Source organism: Scyliorhinus canicula, chromosome 16, assembly GCF_902713615.1.
Source record: "Scyliorhinus canicula chromosome 16, sScyCan1.1, whole genome shotgun sequence".
NCBI classification, from domain to species: Eukaryota; Metazoa; Chordata; class Chondrichthyes; order Carcharhiniformes; family Scyliorhinidae; genus Scyliorhinus; species Scyliorhinus canicula.
Genome location: NC_052161.1, coordinates 73,159,847 through 73,176,232, shown reverse-complemented (window position 1 = coordinate 73,176,232; position 16,386 = coordinate 73,159,847). Strand labels below are relative to the sequence as shown.

The 16,386-nt window shown below is 42.0% G+C and overlaps 1 protein-coding gene across 1 annotated transcript in view; it reads left to right on the top strand.

Annotated features, from left to right (window-relative positions):
- Positions 1-16,386, top strand: part of jmjd1cb (jumonji domain containing 1Cb) — a 499,252-nt gene that overhangs the window by 344,428 nt on the left and 138,438 nt on the right. Inside the window, 1 exon segment of the mRNA XM_038773498.1 lies at positions 10,680-10,793. Within this exon segment, the coding sequence (XP_038629426.1) occupies positions 10,680-10,793 (114 nt within the window).

The following is a 16,386-nucleotide window of genomic DNA, read 5'->3' as shown; positions in this document are numbered from 1 at the left end:
GCAGGTCTGGCATCATCTATTAAGAGAGAAACAGTGAATGTTTTGAGTCCGTATAGCTCTGCAGAAGAGTCGTAAAGACTCAAAACATTAACTCTGTTTCTCTCTCCACTAATGCTGCCAGACCTGCTGAGTTTTTCCAGCATTGTTTGTTTTTATAAATGTAAGCATTTTCCGTTTTGATTTTGATGGAGCTGTCTGACATATCATTTGTTTCAATTAAATTGTCTTTATTCCTCTTGAGGGTTTAAAAAAAAAATCAGTGCCATGCAGCACACCCAACAATTTCTCTTTGCAGGCTTTGTACATTGGACATGGTACTTCTATTATTGTAAACCAGCTTAAAAGTCAAACTCTGTGCCTTGAGCAGTGTCCAGGCCCCAGCTTCTCATCTCTTGCAAGAAGTGTGGTTGTTGATCGCCACTTGTGTTTTTCACTATCTTACTGGCCTTTCAACAGATGCAATGGGAACTCATGGCACATTGCCAAAAAGAAAAGCCACAGTTGTGGGTCCCTCTCTGTTTGAGTGCATTCAATGTATTGGTACATTCAATCAACCTAAGAATACATATAGATGCAGTAATGAACCTGAGAAACCTGATCACTTGGCAAACAGTTGCAATTGTACAACTACTCAAATGACAACTGTGTTATTTCGCTGCTCTGTTACATCCAGAAGGCCCTCTATTGTCTGAGTAATATTTTTGTTTATGAATTTAAAATCACATAGTAACTTTGCATTATCAATAATTAAATGATGATTGTGGTATACTAATGTTAAAGGAATCATCTTGATAATTTAATCATAGAATCCCTACAATGCAGAAGGGGGCCATTCAGCCCATCGGGTTTATAATCATTCTGTGCAAGAGGTCCCTACCTAGGTCCACTCCCCCACCCAATCCCTGTAATCCCACCTAACCTTTGGACACTGAGGGGTAATTTAGCAGGGCCAATCCACCTAACCTACACATCTTTAGACTGTGGGAGGAAACTGGAGCATCTGGAGGAAACACACGCAGACACGGGGAGAACGTACGAACTCCACACACACAGTCATCCAAGGTTGGAATCGAACCCGGGTCCCTGGAGCTGTGAGGCAGCAGTACTAACCACTGCCATCCCCAATTTTATGCATTATTTCCTAGTTCAGTGTGCCATTTCTTGAGAATATAAACTTTTATGCATTTAACTTTCAAGATTAAAATGTAACGTTTATTTACAAGTGGCAAATTGCACCTCATCACAATAGGCCAGTTTATTACATTATTTCACGGATACATCAATAAGTCCACTCCTCAACCATACCCAACATCTCTCCATCACCCATGTCACCTTCCCATGCAATTGAAGAAGGTGTAACACCTGCCCCTTTACCTCTTCCATGCTTAACATCCCAGACCAAAACGTTCATTCCAGGTTAAGCAGTGTTTCACTTGTACCTCTTTCAATCTGGTCCATTGCATTCGCTGCTCCCAATGTGGGGCGGGATTCTCCCAACAGGAGATGAAGTGCCGACGCCGGAGTGAAAACCGGAGTGTTTCACTCCGGCGTCGGAGGCCGCTCCTCGCCCCCTATTCTCCCACCCCCAGTGGGCTAGGAGCGGCGCTGCATCAATTTTGCGCGTGGGCCTTGGCGCCCGCGTCAAAGCGGCGCCGCCTAAATGACGCAGCCGGTGGCGCTTAAATTACGTCACCCGCGCATGCGCAGGTTGGCTGGCGCGCAACCCGTGCATGTGCGGTTGGCGTCCTTCCCGTGGGTGCCCCGCAAGACATGTAGCATTGATCTTGCGGGGCGGCGGAGGGAAAAGAGTGCGTCTTATAGAGACGCCAGCACGCCGATTGGTGGGCACCGATCGCGGGCCAGTCCCCCACTGAGCACCCCCCCGGTGCTCGATTTCCCCCACAGGCCGCACACGCAGTGTTTGTGCGCCGTTCACGCCGGCACCGACCAGGTGTGAACCGGTCGTATTGGGCAGGCCGCTCGGCCCATCCGGGCCGGAGAATCGTCGCTCGACTGTTAGAAACGGTGAGCGGCGATTCTCCAAGCGGCCTGTCGTAAAACGCGGCACGTTGTTTTTGGGGAGGGGGGTGGGGTGGGAGAATCGCATGCGGGTGCCATGGCGGCGTGACAGGAATCACCCGGCACTTCCGCGATTCTCCCACCAGGCGTGGGGGTCGGAAAATCGTGCCCATGGTCTCCTCTATATTGTGACAGATGCTGCCAGACCAGCTGAGATTTTCCAGCATTTTCTCTTTGGTTTCAGATTTCAGCATCCGCATTAATTTGCTTTTATTCAATAATGTGTGATTTCCGCTACCTATATCCACTTTTATGACTTTTTAAAAACACCGGAATATATTATGTAAGAGAATCTTGGGGGGGGTAAAAAATTGAAAATTCCTGTCAGTTAGCACCTATGGAGAAAATAAATAAGTCAATGTTTCAGGTATTTATCTTCTTTAGTACAGTTATTTTATGAATAAATCTCTGGGACCAGTTTCAGAATGTCCAACACAGAGTCCATTATTAATCTCATCCTGTTTTTGTACAATTTAAAGGATGAAGTCTCAGACATTGAAGTTACCTGAGCAAGATTGCCTCAGGAAAGTTGGTGGCAAAATTGGGAGAAAACAGATTAAATAAAAAAAACAATGGTGAGTTACAAGAAATTAGATAACTTTTAGGAATAAACTAGGTGTAAGTGGCATTGTTTCGGCGGGATTTCCCGGTCCCGCCGTTGTCAATGGGATTTCCCGTTGATAGCACCCCTCGCCAATGGGAAACCCGTGCGCTGGTGTTGGTCCAGAATTTCCCGCCTGTGTGAACAGCTGGTAAATCACGCCCTTTATCTTTGATTGTATGTGAAGATGGTTGAACACAGGGATTGTGGTGTAATGGCAGAAAACTTTGGGATTGAAACTGAAGTGGAATGCTATAGCACTCTGGATGCAACTCTATCCTCCTTAGAAGCAGGAAAGGGAGGAAGAGGCTTGAATAATTTATGGCCTTTATTTAAAGCTGGTAAAATCATTCTCAAGTTAGGATTTTCTCCCTGTGGTTTTGTTTCTACATTATGCTGCATTAATGCTATTAAAGTTTGAGCATTGAAATGAATATAACTTGTAAAATTTACGACTGTAGCAAAAAACCTGAAGGAAAGGGTCTGGACTTTGTGTAGGGCAGGCTCAGTTGCTTTGGATATTTAACTTCACGTAAAGATTTATCAATGCTCCTGAGAGTTCATGCTCAATTTAATTTTACTGATTGAGAACTTGTATCTATTTAGAGTAAAAGTTCTTTGAATTAGTTTATAATCCTCCCACTTAAATGATAAATAGTTGATAAACTGATAAAATGATCATTCACTTGAACATTAAAATATGTATTAGTTCTTCCGTCACAATTTTGAACAGAAATTATTTCACACTGCACTTGCTGCTGGTTTGCTTGACATTGGTGGGAATATTATACATTGGATGGTGCTGTCTGGAGAAACTGAACATACCTGAGGAAGTGGTTTTGTCTGGAACCTTGGAGGTAACGGTGCAATTTAAACACGGTCTCTCTTGGCAGCTGTCAACATGCATTCTGACAATGGATTGACTAAGTTCTGCCAATTTGAGGGCTTGTTGCAGAAAGATGGTTTCGATTTTTAAAAATTGAAACCTCTAAGAGCTCCCAAAGCATGGATTGGCTTTTAACAGGCCATATTGAGAATCTTAGATCCATTATGAAAAGCAATATGTGGTGGTTGTGAAAGTTTTCACTGTGCAGGACAGATGACCAAAGTGTAGAAGTAATTCAAAAGAGCTTTATTTTATTGAGTGTAGAAGGGTAAGAAATCTTAAAATCTAGAGCTACCAGATTTTTCTTAAAATTTGAATCTCCTTTTTCAATCCTCTTCCAATTAAGGTGAAATTTAGTGTGGCCAATCAACTTATCCTGCAATTCTTTGGGTTGTGGGGATGAGACCCACACAGACACAGGAAGAATGTGCAAACTCCACACGGACAGTGACCTGGGGCTGCAATTGAACACGAGTCTTTGGTGCCATGAGGCAGCAGTGCTAACCACTGCACCACCATACTGCCTATTTTCAATCTTTGAAAGTAGGCTGATGCTGTTTTTATTTAATTTAGCAATACCTTTCGAGCCGTGAAGCAGTGAGTGACCTCCCAAGTGCATCGGGGAACCCAAGCATTCTCAGTGTCAAATAGGTGCGAACATAGAAATCAAAACTAAATAAATCTTTTCTAGCTCTATCTATGCATATATTAGGAATAAGGAATAAGAGGCACACAGTCACAAATACATCCACCAGCTACATGGCACCCTCAAATTAACTCCTGGCCAAGCCACCTTCCCATAACCAATTAACATTAACCCCTGGAAGTAGTACTCACTTCAGGCGTAGGTAATCAAAAAAGTTTTCTTATTTTAAAAAATGAAGTCGCCTTTTGTCATTTAGAAAATAAATAAATTTAGAGTATCTAAATTTTTTTTTCCATTTTTAGCGTACCTACCCTGCACATCTTTTATTAATAATAATAATAATAATAATAATAATCTTTATTATTGTCACACGTAGGCTTACATTAACATTGCATGAAGTTACTGTGAAAATCCCCTAGTCGCCACACTCCGGCCCCTGTTCGGGTACACAGAGGGAGAATTCAGAATGTCCAATTCACCGAATAGCATGTCTTTCGGGACTTGTGGGAGGAAACCGGAGCACCCGGAGGAAATCCACGCAGACACAGGGAAAACGTGCAGACTCTGCACAGACAGTGACCCAAGCTGGGAATCGAACCTGGGACCCTGGTTATGTGAAGCAAAAGTGCTAACTAACACTTTTTGGTATCTGGGGGTGAGACCCACGCAGACAAGGGGAGAATGTGTAAATCCCACACGGACGGTGACATTGGCCAGGAATCGAACTTGGGACCCTGGTGTTGTGAAGCAACAGTGCTAACCACCAATTGTTGGGATGTGGGGGTGAGACCCACACAGACACAGAGAGAATGTGCAAACTCCACACGGACAGTGACCCGGGGCCGGGATCGAACACGGGTCCTTAGTGCTGCGAGGCAGCAGGACTAACCACTGCCGCCCTCCCTTTTGTCATTTATAATGGGAGGAGTGATGCTGGAAAGTTGATACTTATTTCGAACACCCGCACCTCTCTCACACACACACCAAGTCTGCGAACGGGGGGTGGGAGAATCGCGGGGGTGTGTGCCAGGGCGGCGTGTCGTGAGTCGCCCGGCCCTCCCGCGATTCTGGAGAATCGCGCCCCAAGTTTCTCTCTCTCTCTCTCTCTCTCTCTCTCTCTCTCTCTCTCTCTCTCTCTCTCTCTCTCTCTCTCTCTCTCTCTCTCTCTCTCTCTCTCTCTCTCACACTCTCACACACACACACACACACACACACACACACACACACACCAAGTCTCTCCCTCTCTCTCACACACACACCAAGTCTCTATCTCTCTCTCACACACACACCAAGTCTCTATCTCTCTCTCACACACACACCAAGTCTCTATCTCTCTCTCACACACACAGACCAAGTCTCTATCTCTCTCTCACACACCAAGTCTCTATCTCTCTCTCACACACACAGACCAAGTCTCTCTCTCACACACACCAAGTCTCTCCCTCTCTCTCTCACATGAAAAAAATGAAAATCGCTTATTGTCACGAGTAGGCTTCAATGAAGTTACTGTGAAAAGCCCCTAGTCGCCACATTCCGGCGCCTGTTCGGGGAGGCTGTTACGGGAACCGTGCTGCTGGCCTGCATGGTCTGCTTTCAAAGCCAGCGATTTAGCCCTGTGCTAAACAGCTCCATACACAAAGTCTCTCTCTCTCTCACACACACCAAGTCTCTCTCTCTCTCTCTCGCACACACACCAAGTCTCTCTCTCACACACACCAAGTCCCTCTCTCTCTCTCACACGCACACCAAGTCTCTCTCTCTCACACGCACACCAAGTCTCTCTCTCTCTCACACACACCAAGTCTCTCTCTCTCTCACACACACCAAGTCTCTCTCTCTCTCACACACATACCAAGTCTCCCTCCCTCTCTCTCTCTTTCTCTCTCTCACACAGCAAATCTCTCTCTCTCTCTCTCTCTCACACACACACCAAGTCTCTCTCTCTCTCTCTCTCTCTCTCTCACACACACAGCAAATCTCTCTCTCTCACACACACACCAAGTCAGCCAGTTATACACTCTCGCGCTCTCTCAAACACACTCACAAACATCTCCCTCACTGACTCACACATCTATGTCTGTCACACACTCACCCCTCATTCATGCTTCAAGACAGCCCTGGCCCGACAGCCCATTTCTCCAGAAGCCATCCTCTGATTGGACTCTGCAGCATTTTTCAAATTGTACAAATGTGACGGTCCTGCTGCAGACCCTCTGCAGACCTATAAGTCATAAGTCATTATAATTATCACACTGTAATACGATTTAAATCATTAGAGACCTAAATACTGACCGATTACTTTGTTTTGCACTTGGCCACGATAAATATCTAGACAATTCGTTGATCAACTTGCTCGGTTGCAGACGCAGGAACAGTACCACCTTTTCTGGTGTCTTATAGGTATCCATTATCCTCTTGGAGTGGCATATGAGTTTGAGTCCTTTAATATGCATGCCATTAGCAAACTTTTAATTCAAGTGGACAAAATTACAGTTTTCTTTTCTTTGTTGAAGTAATTGATTTAAGAACCTGGGCGATGATCCCTTAGGCTTTTCGTACTCGATTGTTTGGGTGTAATGTGCAAAAATACTCTGCTGCAACAGAATTTCTGTTTCCCTTTAAAATCAAGTCTGATCTTGTTCAGTTCAATTGTTGGAAGGAACTGGAAATGAAGGAAAGTGTCTGTAAATCTCAGAAGCTCCCAGCATTGAATGACTGAATTCCTCCTTGTCTCCAAAAGTATCTCGTACGTAGAAACGTATGACAAAATGACCAGCAGAAGCAATATTTTTAGTTGATTGTCTGTGATTTGATGAATGCTGAATCAGTGACTTCAGTGTTTCGTAACAACTGGGATGGTTTAACATTGTGATGGGTAACTGACTGCAGCAGGAAGTGCATGCAGAGTTTCAAGAAACTGAAAAATGTTGACAGCCGAGGAAAGAGTGAAGATGGATTATATACATAGTTCCAGGAGGCCAATGGACCGAGGTAGAGGTATCACTGAGGATTGGGGATTTAGTTTGGAAACTGATAAAGGTTAAACATTTAACCAATAAGCAAAGAGATTGGCAATGAGGTGGCAGAGGACACTGGATCAAGGAGGCCGGTAGAAGGAAAAGATTTTGTAACTCTTGGGGAGAACTAAGGATTCCAGTGAAGATTATTAAAGGAAAAGCAGTGCGGAGATATGACAGGCAAAGCTTTCAAGAAGTTAATTCAGATTTTTAAAATGTGGGAAAAGCTTTGAAGATTGTTTAAGGCAGAGCAATTAAAATGAAATTAAGAACCTGTGGAATGTGAGCTAGTAACGTTTAGGCACAGTGGGAGAGCAACATCAATAGTGGCCACGTTTACACAATGAGAGGAATTCAATTTTTTAAAGAATAAATTTAATGCAGATCAAGAGAAAAAATAAATACAATACATGCAATCATTGCACACCACAGCTAGCTCAGTACAGCAGACAGTAAATGTGTTGGGTTTCAATTTGTAAGAGATGCCATCTGCTACGCAAAACTGTCATTGAGCTGTTTATTGAAGGAAAGGCTGTTGGAAAATGCCTCTGAACCTTCACACCCACGTCTTACCATTTAATGGAACAGTATATAAAACCTCTAATGCTCTAAGCTGTTGTGTTGCCAATTCCAAGTTATTGCTCTGAGGAAAGTTCCACAGCATGTTAAGTACTTAAGAAGTAACTCTTGGGATGATGTAAGAATTCCCTGGTTCTTGTATTGGAACAAACGGTATTCTTCCTGTGCCTGTATTGTTAGTTTAAATTTGTCATGCCATAATTTTTTTCAGGTCTCTGAATGAAGAATACAGTTCCAATTTTTTGTGATCAGGCAGTTTTTTTTTTTAAACAAGTGCAACTCAAAGGTGAAAATATTGTTGCTTTCAATGAATCATGGATTATATACCTCATTTATTTTATGGAAGTTGCTGCAGCTGAAACAGTTTCATAATGCACTGATCCTCCTGTTCCTATGAAATCCATTTACATTGCTGTGCGAATTCCATCTCAATAGTAACAGAGCAACTATTGTGTGTGTGTGTGCTCAAGTTTGGATATTTTGCTATTATTTTCAAGTTGCAAATTTTCACTTTCCCTTCCCCTTTGGTGTTTGGGGACAGTTCAAAGAGGCGAGCAAACAAATGCTATGTCCATACTGTGAACAAATGGCAGCAATGGTGTTGCGTCTGGAGGAACGAAAAACAAAATCACCTGTTTGGGTGATTTACTGTTGTCTGGAGGCATCTTGTTTCTGACATTTGGGCTTGCACTGAGGATGTAGAAAGGATGATGCCATTCAATACAATGAGGTTGATTCACCTTATTTGGATAATTTTTCCAAAATGCATTCTGTTGTGTCTGAATGTTGGATGTTTCAACAGAAGGACAGAACATTACCTTAATGAAACAGGGCTTTGATCTACAGGAGATTATTTTCCACCTCTCCAGGAAGATTTGATTTGATTTATTTGATTTGATTTATTTCACATGTAGCGAAGTACAGTGAAAAGTATTTTTCTGCAGCTAAGGGAACATACGCACACAGTACGTACATAGTAGACAAAAAGAATAATCAACAGAGTACATTGACAAATGGTCCATCGACAAACAGTAATTTGAGGAACAGTGAGGAACAAGGGACCAAACGAAACAAATACATGAACAAGAGCAAGAGCAGCACAGGGCATCATGAATAGTGTTCTTACAGGGAACAGATCAGCCCGAGGGGAAGTCTTTTTAGGAATCTTGTAGCTGTGGGGAAGAAGCTGTTCCTATGTCTGGATGTGCAGATCTTCAGACTTCTGTACCTTATGGCTGATGGATGGGTCTGGAAGAAGGAAATGCCTGGGTGGGAGGGGTCTCTGATAATGCTGTCTGCCTTCCTGAGGCAGCACGGTGGCAGAATTAATGTGCGGGTGCCAAGCTTGTGTGATGCGTTGGGTTGTGTTCACCACAGTCTGCAGTTTCTCGCGATCTTAGACCGAGCAGTTGCCATACCAAGCTGTGATGCAGCCAGATAGGATGCTCACAAAGATGATTTTAACCCACTTTTTGTTGTTCAGGGCATAAAGAATAATTTAAAAAAAAATGTTATTAGAGTACCCAATTAATTTTTTCCAATTAAGGGGCAATTTACCATAGCCACTTCACCTACCCTGCACATCTTTGGGTTGTGGGGGTGAAACTCACACAAACACCAGGAGAATGTGCAAACTCCACACGGACAGTGACCCAAAACCGGGATTGCACCTGGGCCCTCGACGCCATGAGGCAGCAATGCTAACCACTGTGCCACCGCACTGCCCTGGGTGTAAAGAATCATAACAATCCTTATTTTGAGCCTTCGGCTACACATTTTTGGTTTGCTAAAATTAAAAAAATTATTTTAATACAGACTGGGGTTTTTCTTTAAAGCCTCTTGTTCAAATTATGTGACTTGGCATTTCAAGGTTGACAATATGTTTGTCTATAAACTGAACATTTTCTGTGTTGTTTTTCCCTGACCCTGTGTGGAAAGTGCAGAATTCATTTGCGCTAATAAATATAAGAAAATAAAATGTGCGGAACAGGAAAATCCTGAAGGAAAAAGAGAAACATGAGTACTCCCCCCTCCAACCAACCCTCAATAAACATTTTCCTCTACTATTCCTCCTTTTCCAAAGTCAAGAACTCATGTTAAGGCGAGGAACCAGTGGCACTCACCAACATTGCTTTTCTCTATGCAAACCAGGTTCATGTCCTCTGTGGATATTTGTTTTGTTGCTTCTTAATGCTTCTCTCTGAGACACCCATTGTTGCCTTTTCATCAGCAACAACTCCGAACTGCCCCATTGACAACAACTTGTATTTATGTAGAACTTTTAATGTAATGTAACTTTCCATGCCCCTTCACAGGAGCATTATCAAACACACAATGTAATCTTTGTACTGTGTACTATTTTGTATTAATATTTTATGTCCAGCAGTAGTTTTAAAGATTCATATTCTTTCCGGTATTTGTTATAGATATACTTTACAATAACTTAGTGAAATTTTGTTTCCCTATATTGTGTTCCCCACTATTTGTGTTTTTCTGTTTTTATAAAATTATTTTGCAAACTTTTATTGAAGATATATCTTACAGTCTGAAACTGTATTCCAATCGAAAATGCAACTTTTATCATATCTCAATAATTCAGAAGTGGACTTTGACTTTATGCAGAATACAATGAAAGACATTTGAATTCAATTAATTTAAAATGCATAATTAGATGCATGCTTTAATGTTGAGCCAACTTGAAATCATCAGATCCCTGTTGTGCATTTGTTGACTATCTACATTGTATTTACCCCAATGGCAGATCTATTCTTTCACTAGTTTCAGGATCTCTGACAAAAATGATGTTCAAATTTCTCTGCATTTAATCAATCAAGCTTCAACTAAGTTATTTCCTTGTTTTTCTTTGTTTAGACATTCAAGTCTGTAGTGGGAAAAGCTGTGCTTCATTTATTAATTGCAATAGAATTCTTTGTGGATAAACAACTGAATTTTATACCTGGGGATAGTGCCTTCCAGCTCTACCAGGTAGGACAACAATTATTGTGACCACAATTTTTGTAATGTTGAAAAATATTACGTTTAATCATTAACTTTCAACTTTTCTTTATGGAATTTAAGCATTTTTAAAATTAGGATTTAGGTAGAAAAATTCCCCTAAGCCACATTGTTACACACAACTGATGATATCTTATTGCAATGTCGATGACTGTGAGTTAAAAAACTCACTGAGACACCCATTGTTGCCTTTTCATCGCAACATCTCCTAGCTCCTTGTATTTATGTAGAACCTTTAATGTAATGTAACTTTCCATGCCCCTTGTACATTTCTTTGTTCTTGTACTTTTCTTTGTTCTTGTACTTTTCTTTGTTCTTTCGGACCCCGGAAGTGTAGAAGATTTTAGTTTAGACGGGCAGCATGGTTGGCACAGGCTTGGAGGGCCGAAGGGCCTGCTCCTGTGCTGTACTTTTCTTTGTTCTTTGTTCACAGAAGCATTATCAAACATACAATGTAATATTAGTGCAAACGGCTAACAACTTGGTCAAGAAGATAGGTTTTAGCATGCAGTAAGAAGTGGAGGTAAACCCATGAAAAGTTTGATGGTGGTATTCCAGAGCTTGGGGCCTGGGCAACAGTAGGCATGGTCACCAGTGGTGGAGCAATTAAAATTCTGTATGCTAAAGAGGCCAGAATTAGAGGAGTGCAGATATTTCAGGGGGTTGAGGAGCTGGGGGAGATTAGTGTTAGAGAGGGACTAGACCATAGAGGGATTTGAAAGTAAAGACAGAATTTTAATATTAGTGCATTATTTCACCAGAGCCCAATGTAGATCGGCAAACATAGAGTTTTGAATGATTGTTATGCTTAAGTAAGAAGTCTTACAACCCCACGTTAAAGTCAAACAGGTTTATTTGGAATCACTAGCTTTCGGCGTGCAGGTCCTTCACTCACCTGATGAAGGAGCTGTGCTCCGAAAGCTAGTGATTCCAAATAGACCTGTTGGACTTTAACCTGGTGTTGTAAGACTTCTTACTGTGCCCATCCCAGTCCAACGGCGCCATCTCTATGTTATGTTTAAGGAGAGTGGAGTGTGGGAAGCCAGCCAGAAGTGTGCTGGTAACAAAGGCATGGATGAGGGTTGCAGCAGCAGATGTGCTGGGGCAGGTTCCATTTTTGTCAAACTAACCACTTAATTTAGGAGCTTACGTCACCAACCTCTTTCTCACCCTGCTCATCCCACCCATCACCGTCTGGTTGAACCTCAGCAGGCGATCATAATGACCAGGTGGTCATTGTGGAATTTCCTTTCAGAATAGCTATTTACTGGGGAACAAGACCTTTTGTAATCCATGAATTCATTGATGAAATGTTGACTAAATCTTCACTAACTGATGGCCACTTTACTGCTGTTGTTTGATCACTTCTGTGTATCTCTCACAACTCATCCCCTCTAGCTGTTTCCCAATGACATTTTCGGTGTCCACATTAGAAAAAGAAGCCTTCTGTCAGCTGACTTAACTTGCGCATTAATGCTGCAAACTGCCTAGCTTTATGCCCTCAATTTTCCATGATACTTCTCTACGATTTTGATTTTTACCAGTCATTTCCACATCATGTCTTTAATCACAGCAAAATATTTATTCTCTTCCATCCCCAGGATGGCCCACTTCACTGCCTCAAATCCCAGGTTTTGCAGTCTTGAGTGAGTGATGTACAACTGGCTTAGCTATTATAGAATCATAAAATGTACAGTGCAGAAGGAGGCCATTTGGCCCATCGAGTCGCACCGGCCCTTGAAAGAGCACCCCACCTAAGCCCACATTTCCAACCCAACCTCATAACCCAGTAACCCCACCTAACCTTTTTTGGACACCAAGGGCAATTTAGCATGGCCAATCCACCTAACCTGCACATCTTTAGACAGTGGGAGGAAATCAGAGCACCCGGAGGAAACCCACGCAGGCACAGGGAGAACGTGTCGACTCCGCACAGACAGTAACCCAAGCCGGAAATCGAACCTGGGACCCTGGAGCTGTGAAGCAACTGTGCTTATCACTGTGCTACTGTGCTGCCCAGGTATCATCATACCTGGCTTGACCACATGAAGTTCTACTGCCAGTGGCTTCATTCGCGTCTGTCAAATATCACTAGTGCTCTTGGTATTCTTGGATCATCCTGAATGCAACGACAACCACAGGCATTGTCTCTGAATGATCACCCATTTCCTTTGAAGTGATCCCTCCTGTCTCCTCCACCTTTGGCTCCCAACAATTGCCGAGACCTCATGGGTATCTTTGTCCACCAAGATTGAGAGCATCCATTAAGATGCCTCTACTGTTTCCCTGCTTTCCCTTGCCCACCAAGCCAAACCTCCTGTTTGCCTCCCCTCCCAATCCTAGCCCTGAACTTAGCTTTGCTTTATATTTTGCCACATTTCCCCCTCCAAGCTTATTTTGTCAATGACAGTCCCATCTGCTCCCTTGACTATTCCATTAAATTACTGTCCTGGTCCTATATAAACCAACATGATAAATAGTTGGAATAGATAAATCTCTTCCAGGTACTGTCCTACACCCTTTCAAAACTGCTGTCTGTGTGCCAATTCTCAAAAAAAAAACCTTCAAATCAATCAACCATGAATGAAATGAAATGAAAATCGCTTATTGTCACGAGTAGGCTTCAATGAAGTTACTGTGAAAAGCCCCTCATCGCCACATTCCGGCGCCTGTTCGGGGAGGCTGGTATGGGAATTGAACCGTGCTGCTGGCCTGCCTTGGTCTGCTTTAAAAGCCAGCGATTTAGCCCAGTGTGCTAAACCAGCCCTAGCTCCAGTTTCCCTTTCTCCTGAGCTCTTGAACATTTTGCTATCTACAACTTTAGCTGTCACTCTCAAAATTCCCGATTTGATACCCTCCTTAAGTTTTCTTCCCCTCCAACATATCTGCACATTCTGCTTTTCATCTTGCAATCATACCAGCAAATGTACAAAAAGATTAAGGACCATGTGGTTACACCACGCAAAGGAGTTTTGAGATCAAATGACCAACATCACTGTTTATTTTTTATTTATTAATCAGAAATAGATATGTGCATGGCTAATGACTAACATTGAACAACACTCTTGTGGAATAATAGTACTCTAAAGCTTTAAAAATGTATAGTGGAAGAATTTTGATTTAATTATGAACATGTGTTTGGAATGAAGAGGGAAAAGGCAAAAATTGGAGTGTTCAAAATAATTGGGTAATTATTTTGGGTAATTCTGAAACTGTAGACCTTCTATCAAATGTTGTTCAAGAAGGAACCAGCCATACTAAAGATGGCATCTCTTAACTTGACTCTCTTTTTTATTTACATGAATGGCATCAATCTGCAATGTGCCTGTCAGATATATTTGCTGTCCCATCAATTATGTCCAGTGAAAGCCATCTTGAGGAATCTGATTATTTGTGATAAATGTATAAGCATTGATCTTGCTGGTCCATCCTATTAGCAGGGATCCATCATGTGGCAGACTTGGACGGGATCCCAGCATAGCAAACTGTCTCAGTCGTGGGCTGCATTCCCCAGTTCTACTCGAAAGCTTTTAGACCGGCCTCTTGGTGGCCATGGACTTTCTCTCTTTCTTGGCGTCACACTACTGGTTTTCTTTGCTGGCCTCAGATGACTGATTATTTTTACTTAAATGTTTGAAGAAAAATCTTTCAACAGGGTCCTTGTCAAGGAGAGAGAGTGGAAAAAGTCAACCAAACTCTCATCTCATTAAGCTAGGAAAGGAAGCTTGAGATTGAAGAAAAGAAATATGATAACCTCGAAAAAGGGTAAAAGTGAGTATAGGAAGCAAGAAGAAAGAAAAGACAAATATAGTTCATGAGAGAAATATTAAATTAAGGGCAGAATGAAAAGAGGAGTAAAGATCTTCGATTGAAGGAAGGGGAAAGTGATGCCAAATTTCAAAAATAAATTGGATAAAGGTTTCTTATATCTGCTTGATAAGACATGAGCGACTGCAGCTGTTGGATACATAGTCAGAATTTGCATTTCAAATGAGTTGGCGCAGCTGTGTGACAGGCAATAATATCATGGCAGATTCAGTTCTACAGCAGGGTGAATAACCGTGGCAACAAGGGCCTGATAGGTTCATAGTCACCACCAGTGCTGTGGCCTGAAGCCCAGAACTGTTTTATTGGCATGCTTGGGAGCACAATCATGCAGTGTGTCCATATCACAAAGCAATACAGATGTCCAAACTATTGAGCATGTTCTATCTTGCTCCACTGGCAAGGTTTAATTTCATGTGTTCAGCGTGTTACTGTTTCTGTAAAGAGAATAATGTTCATTGTCTGTAGTTCAAGGCTGGGGCCACAGTCTGTTTTGGCGTTTCTCAACATCTGTTTTGTTAGTCCCGAATGTAAACAGCTAAAGTGATATTCAGCAATAAAAGCTGTATCCTTCAGAAAATAAATAGCTGGCTAATGTAAAGGATACAGCCGACAGCTACACCGCCTTGAAATGATTTCTTATTTAAAGGGAGAGTCAAAAACACTAAAATTGTTAAACTTGTCATTATTTTTGTTTACATTTCCAAGGGAATTTGAGTCTGGCATGTGGAAGGAAGGTTCAATGTGTGGGTTGGACAGGAGGTTGTTGAATTTTGCAATTGCATAATGCTCAGGGCAATATTGCAGAAAGTCTGCCAAAAAGGGGAAAGAAATCTGAAGGACAGAACAAACAGCAAGTCAAAAATTATTTGCATGGTGATTACTGTGAAACATTGATTGTATGGTGAGATTATGTTTGCTGTTTCTTTGTACTTGTGAGCTGTTCCTTAGATTTTCAGATCTATTTTAGTCTGAGGTTTTGCACCTGTATATTGTTTTATATTTTGTTTCCTCAGCCATTGACTTAATTTTGTGGTTAGTAAAACATAGTAACCTTTTAGGTCATAACTCATGAACAAAAATAATTAATATCATGTTCAGTGATTTTTAAAATCTATTCAAGTCTTCAGAATTCGTGAATCAGTTTTTCTTCAATATATTTTTTATTTGCTTTTTTGTAAATATTGCTTCGATGCTCTGGGCTAGTACGTGGTCAATTCCAGCCCCACTTGACCCAGAGTTGCAACACGGTTGAAATTAACATTTATTTTAAGCGGCTGACCAATAACTACAATCACCAGATTTGAAAATTTCTTGTTTGTAAACTACTATCTAATCTCTAACCCCCTCACCCACCCTCCGTCCATCCGGTTAGTGTGATCTGCAGCCTAGGTTTTCAGATATATAAGAATAAAAGAGCAAAATAATTAGGAGCAGGAGTAGGCCACCTGGCCCCTTGAGCCTCCTCCGCCATTCAATAAGATCATGGCTGATCATTTTGTGGACTCAGCTCCACTTACCCACCCGCTCACCATAACCCTTAATTCCTTTACTGTTCAAAAATCTATCCTTAAAAACATTCAACGAGGCAGCCTCAAATGCTTCACTGGGCAGGGAATTCCATGGATTTACAATCCTGAAGAAGTTTCTCCTCAGCTGAGTCCTAAATCTGCTCCCCCTTATTTTGAGGCTATGCCCCTTAGTTCTAATTTCACCCACCAGTGGAAACAACCTCCCT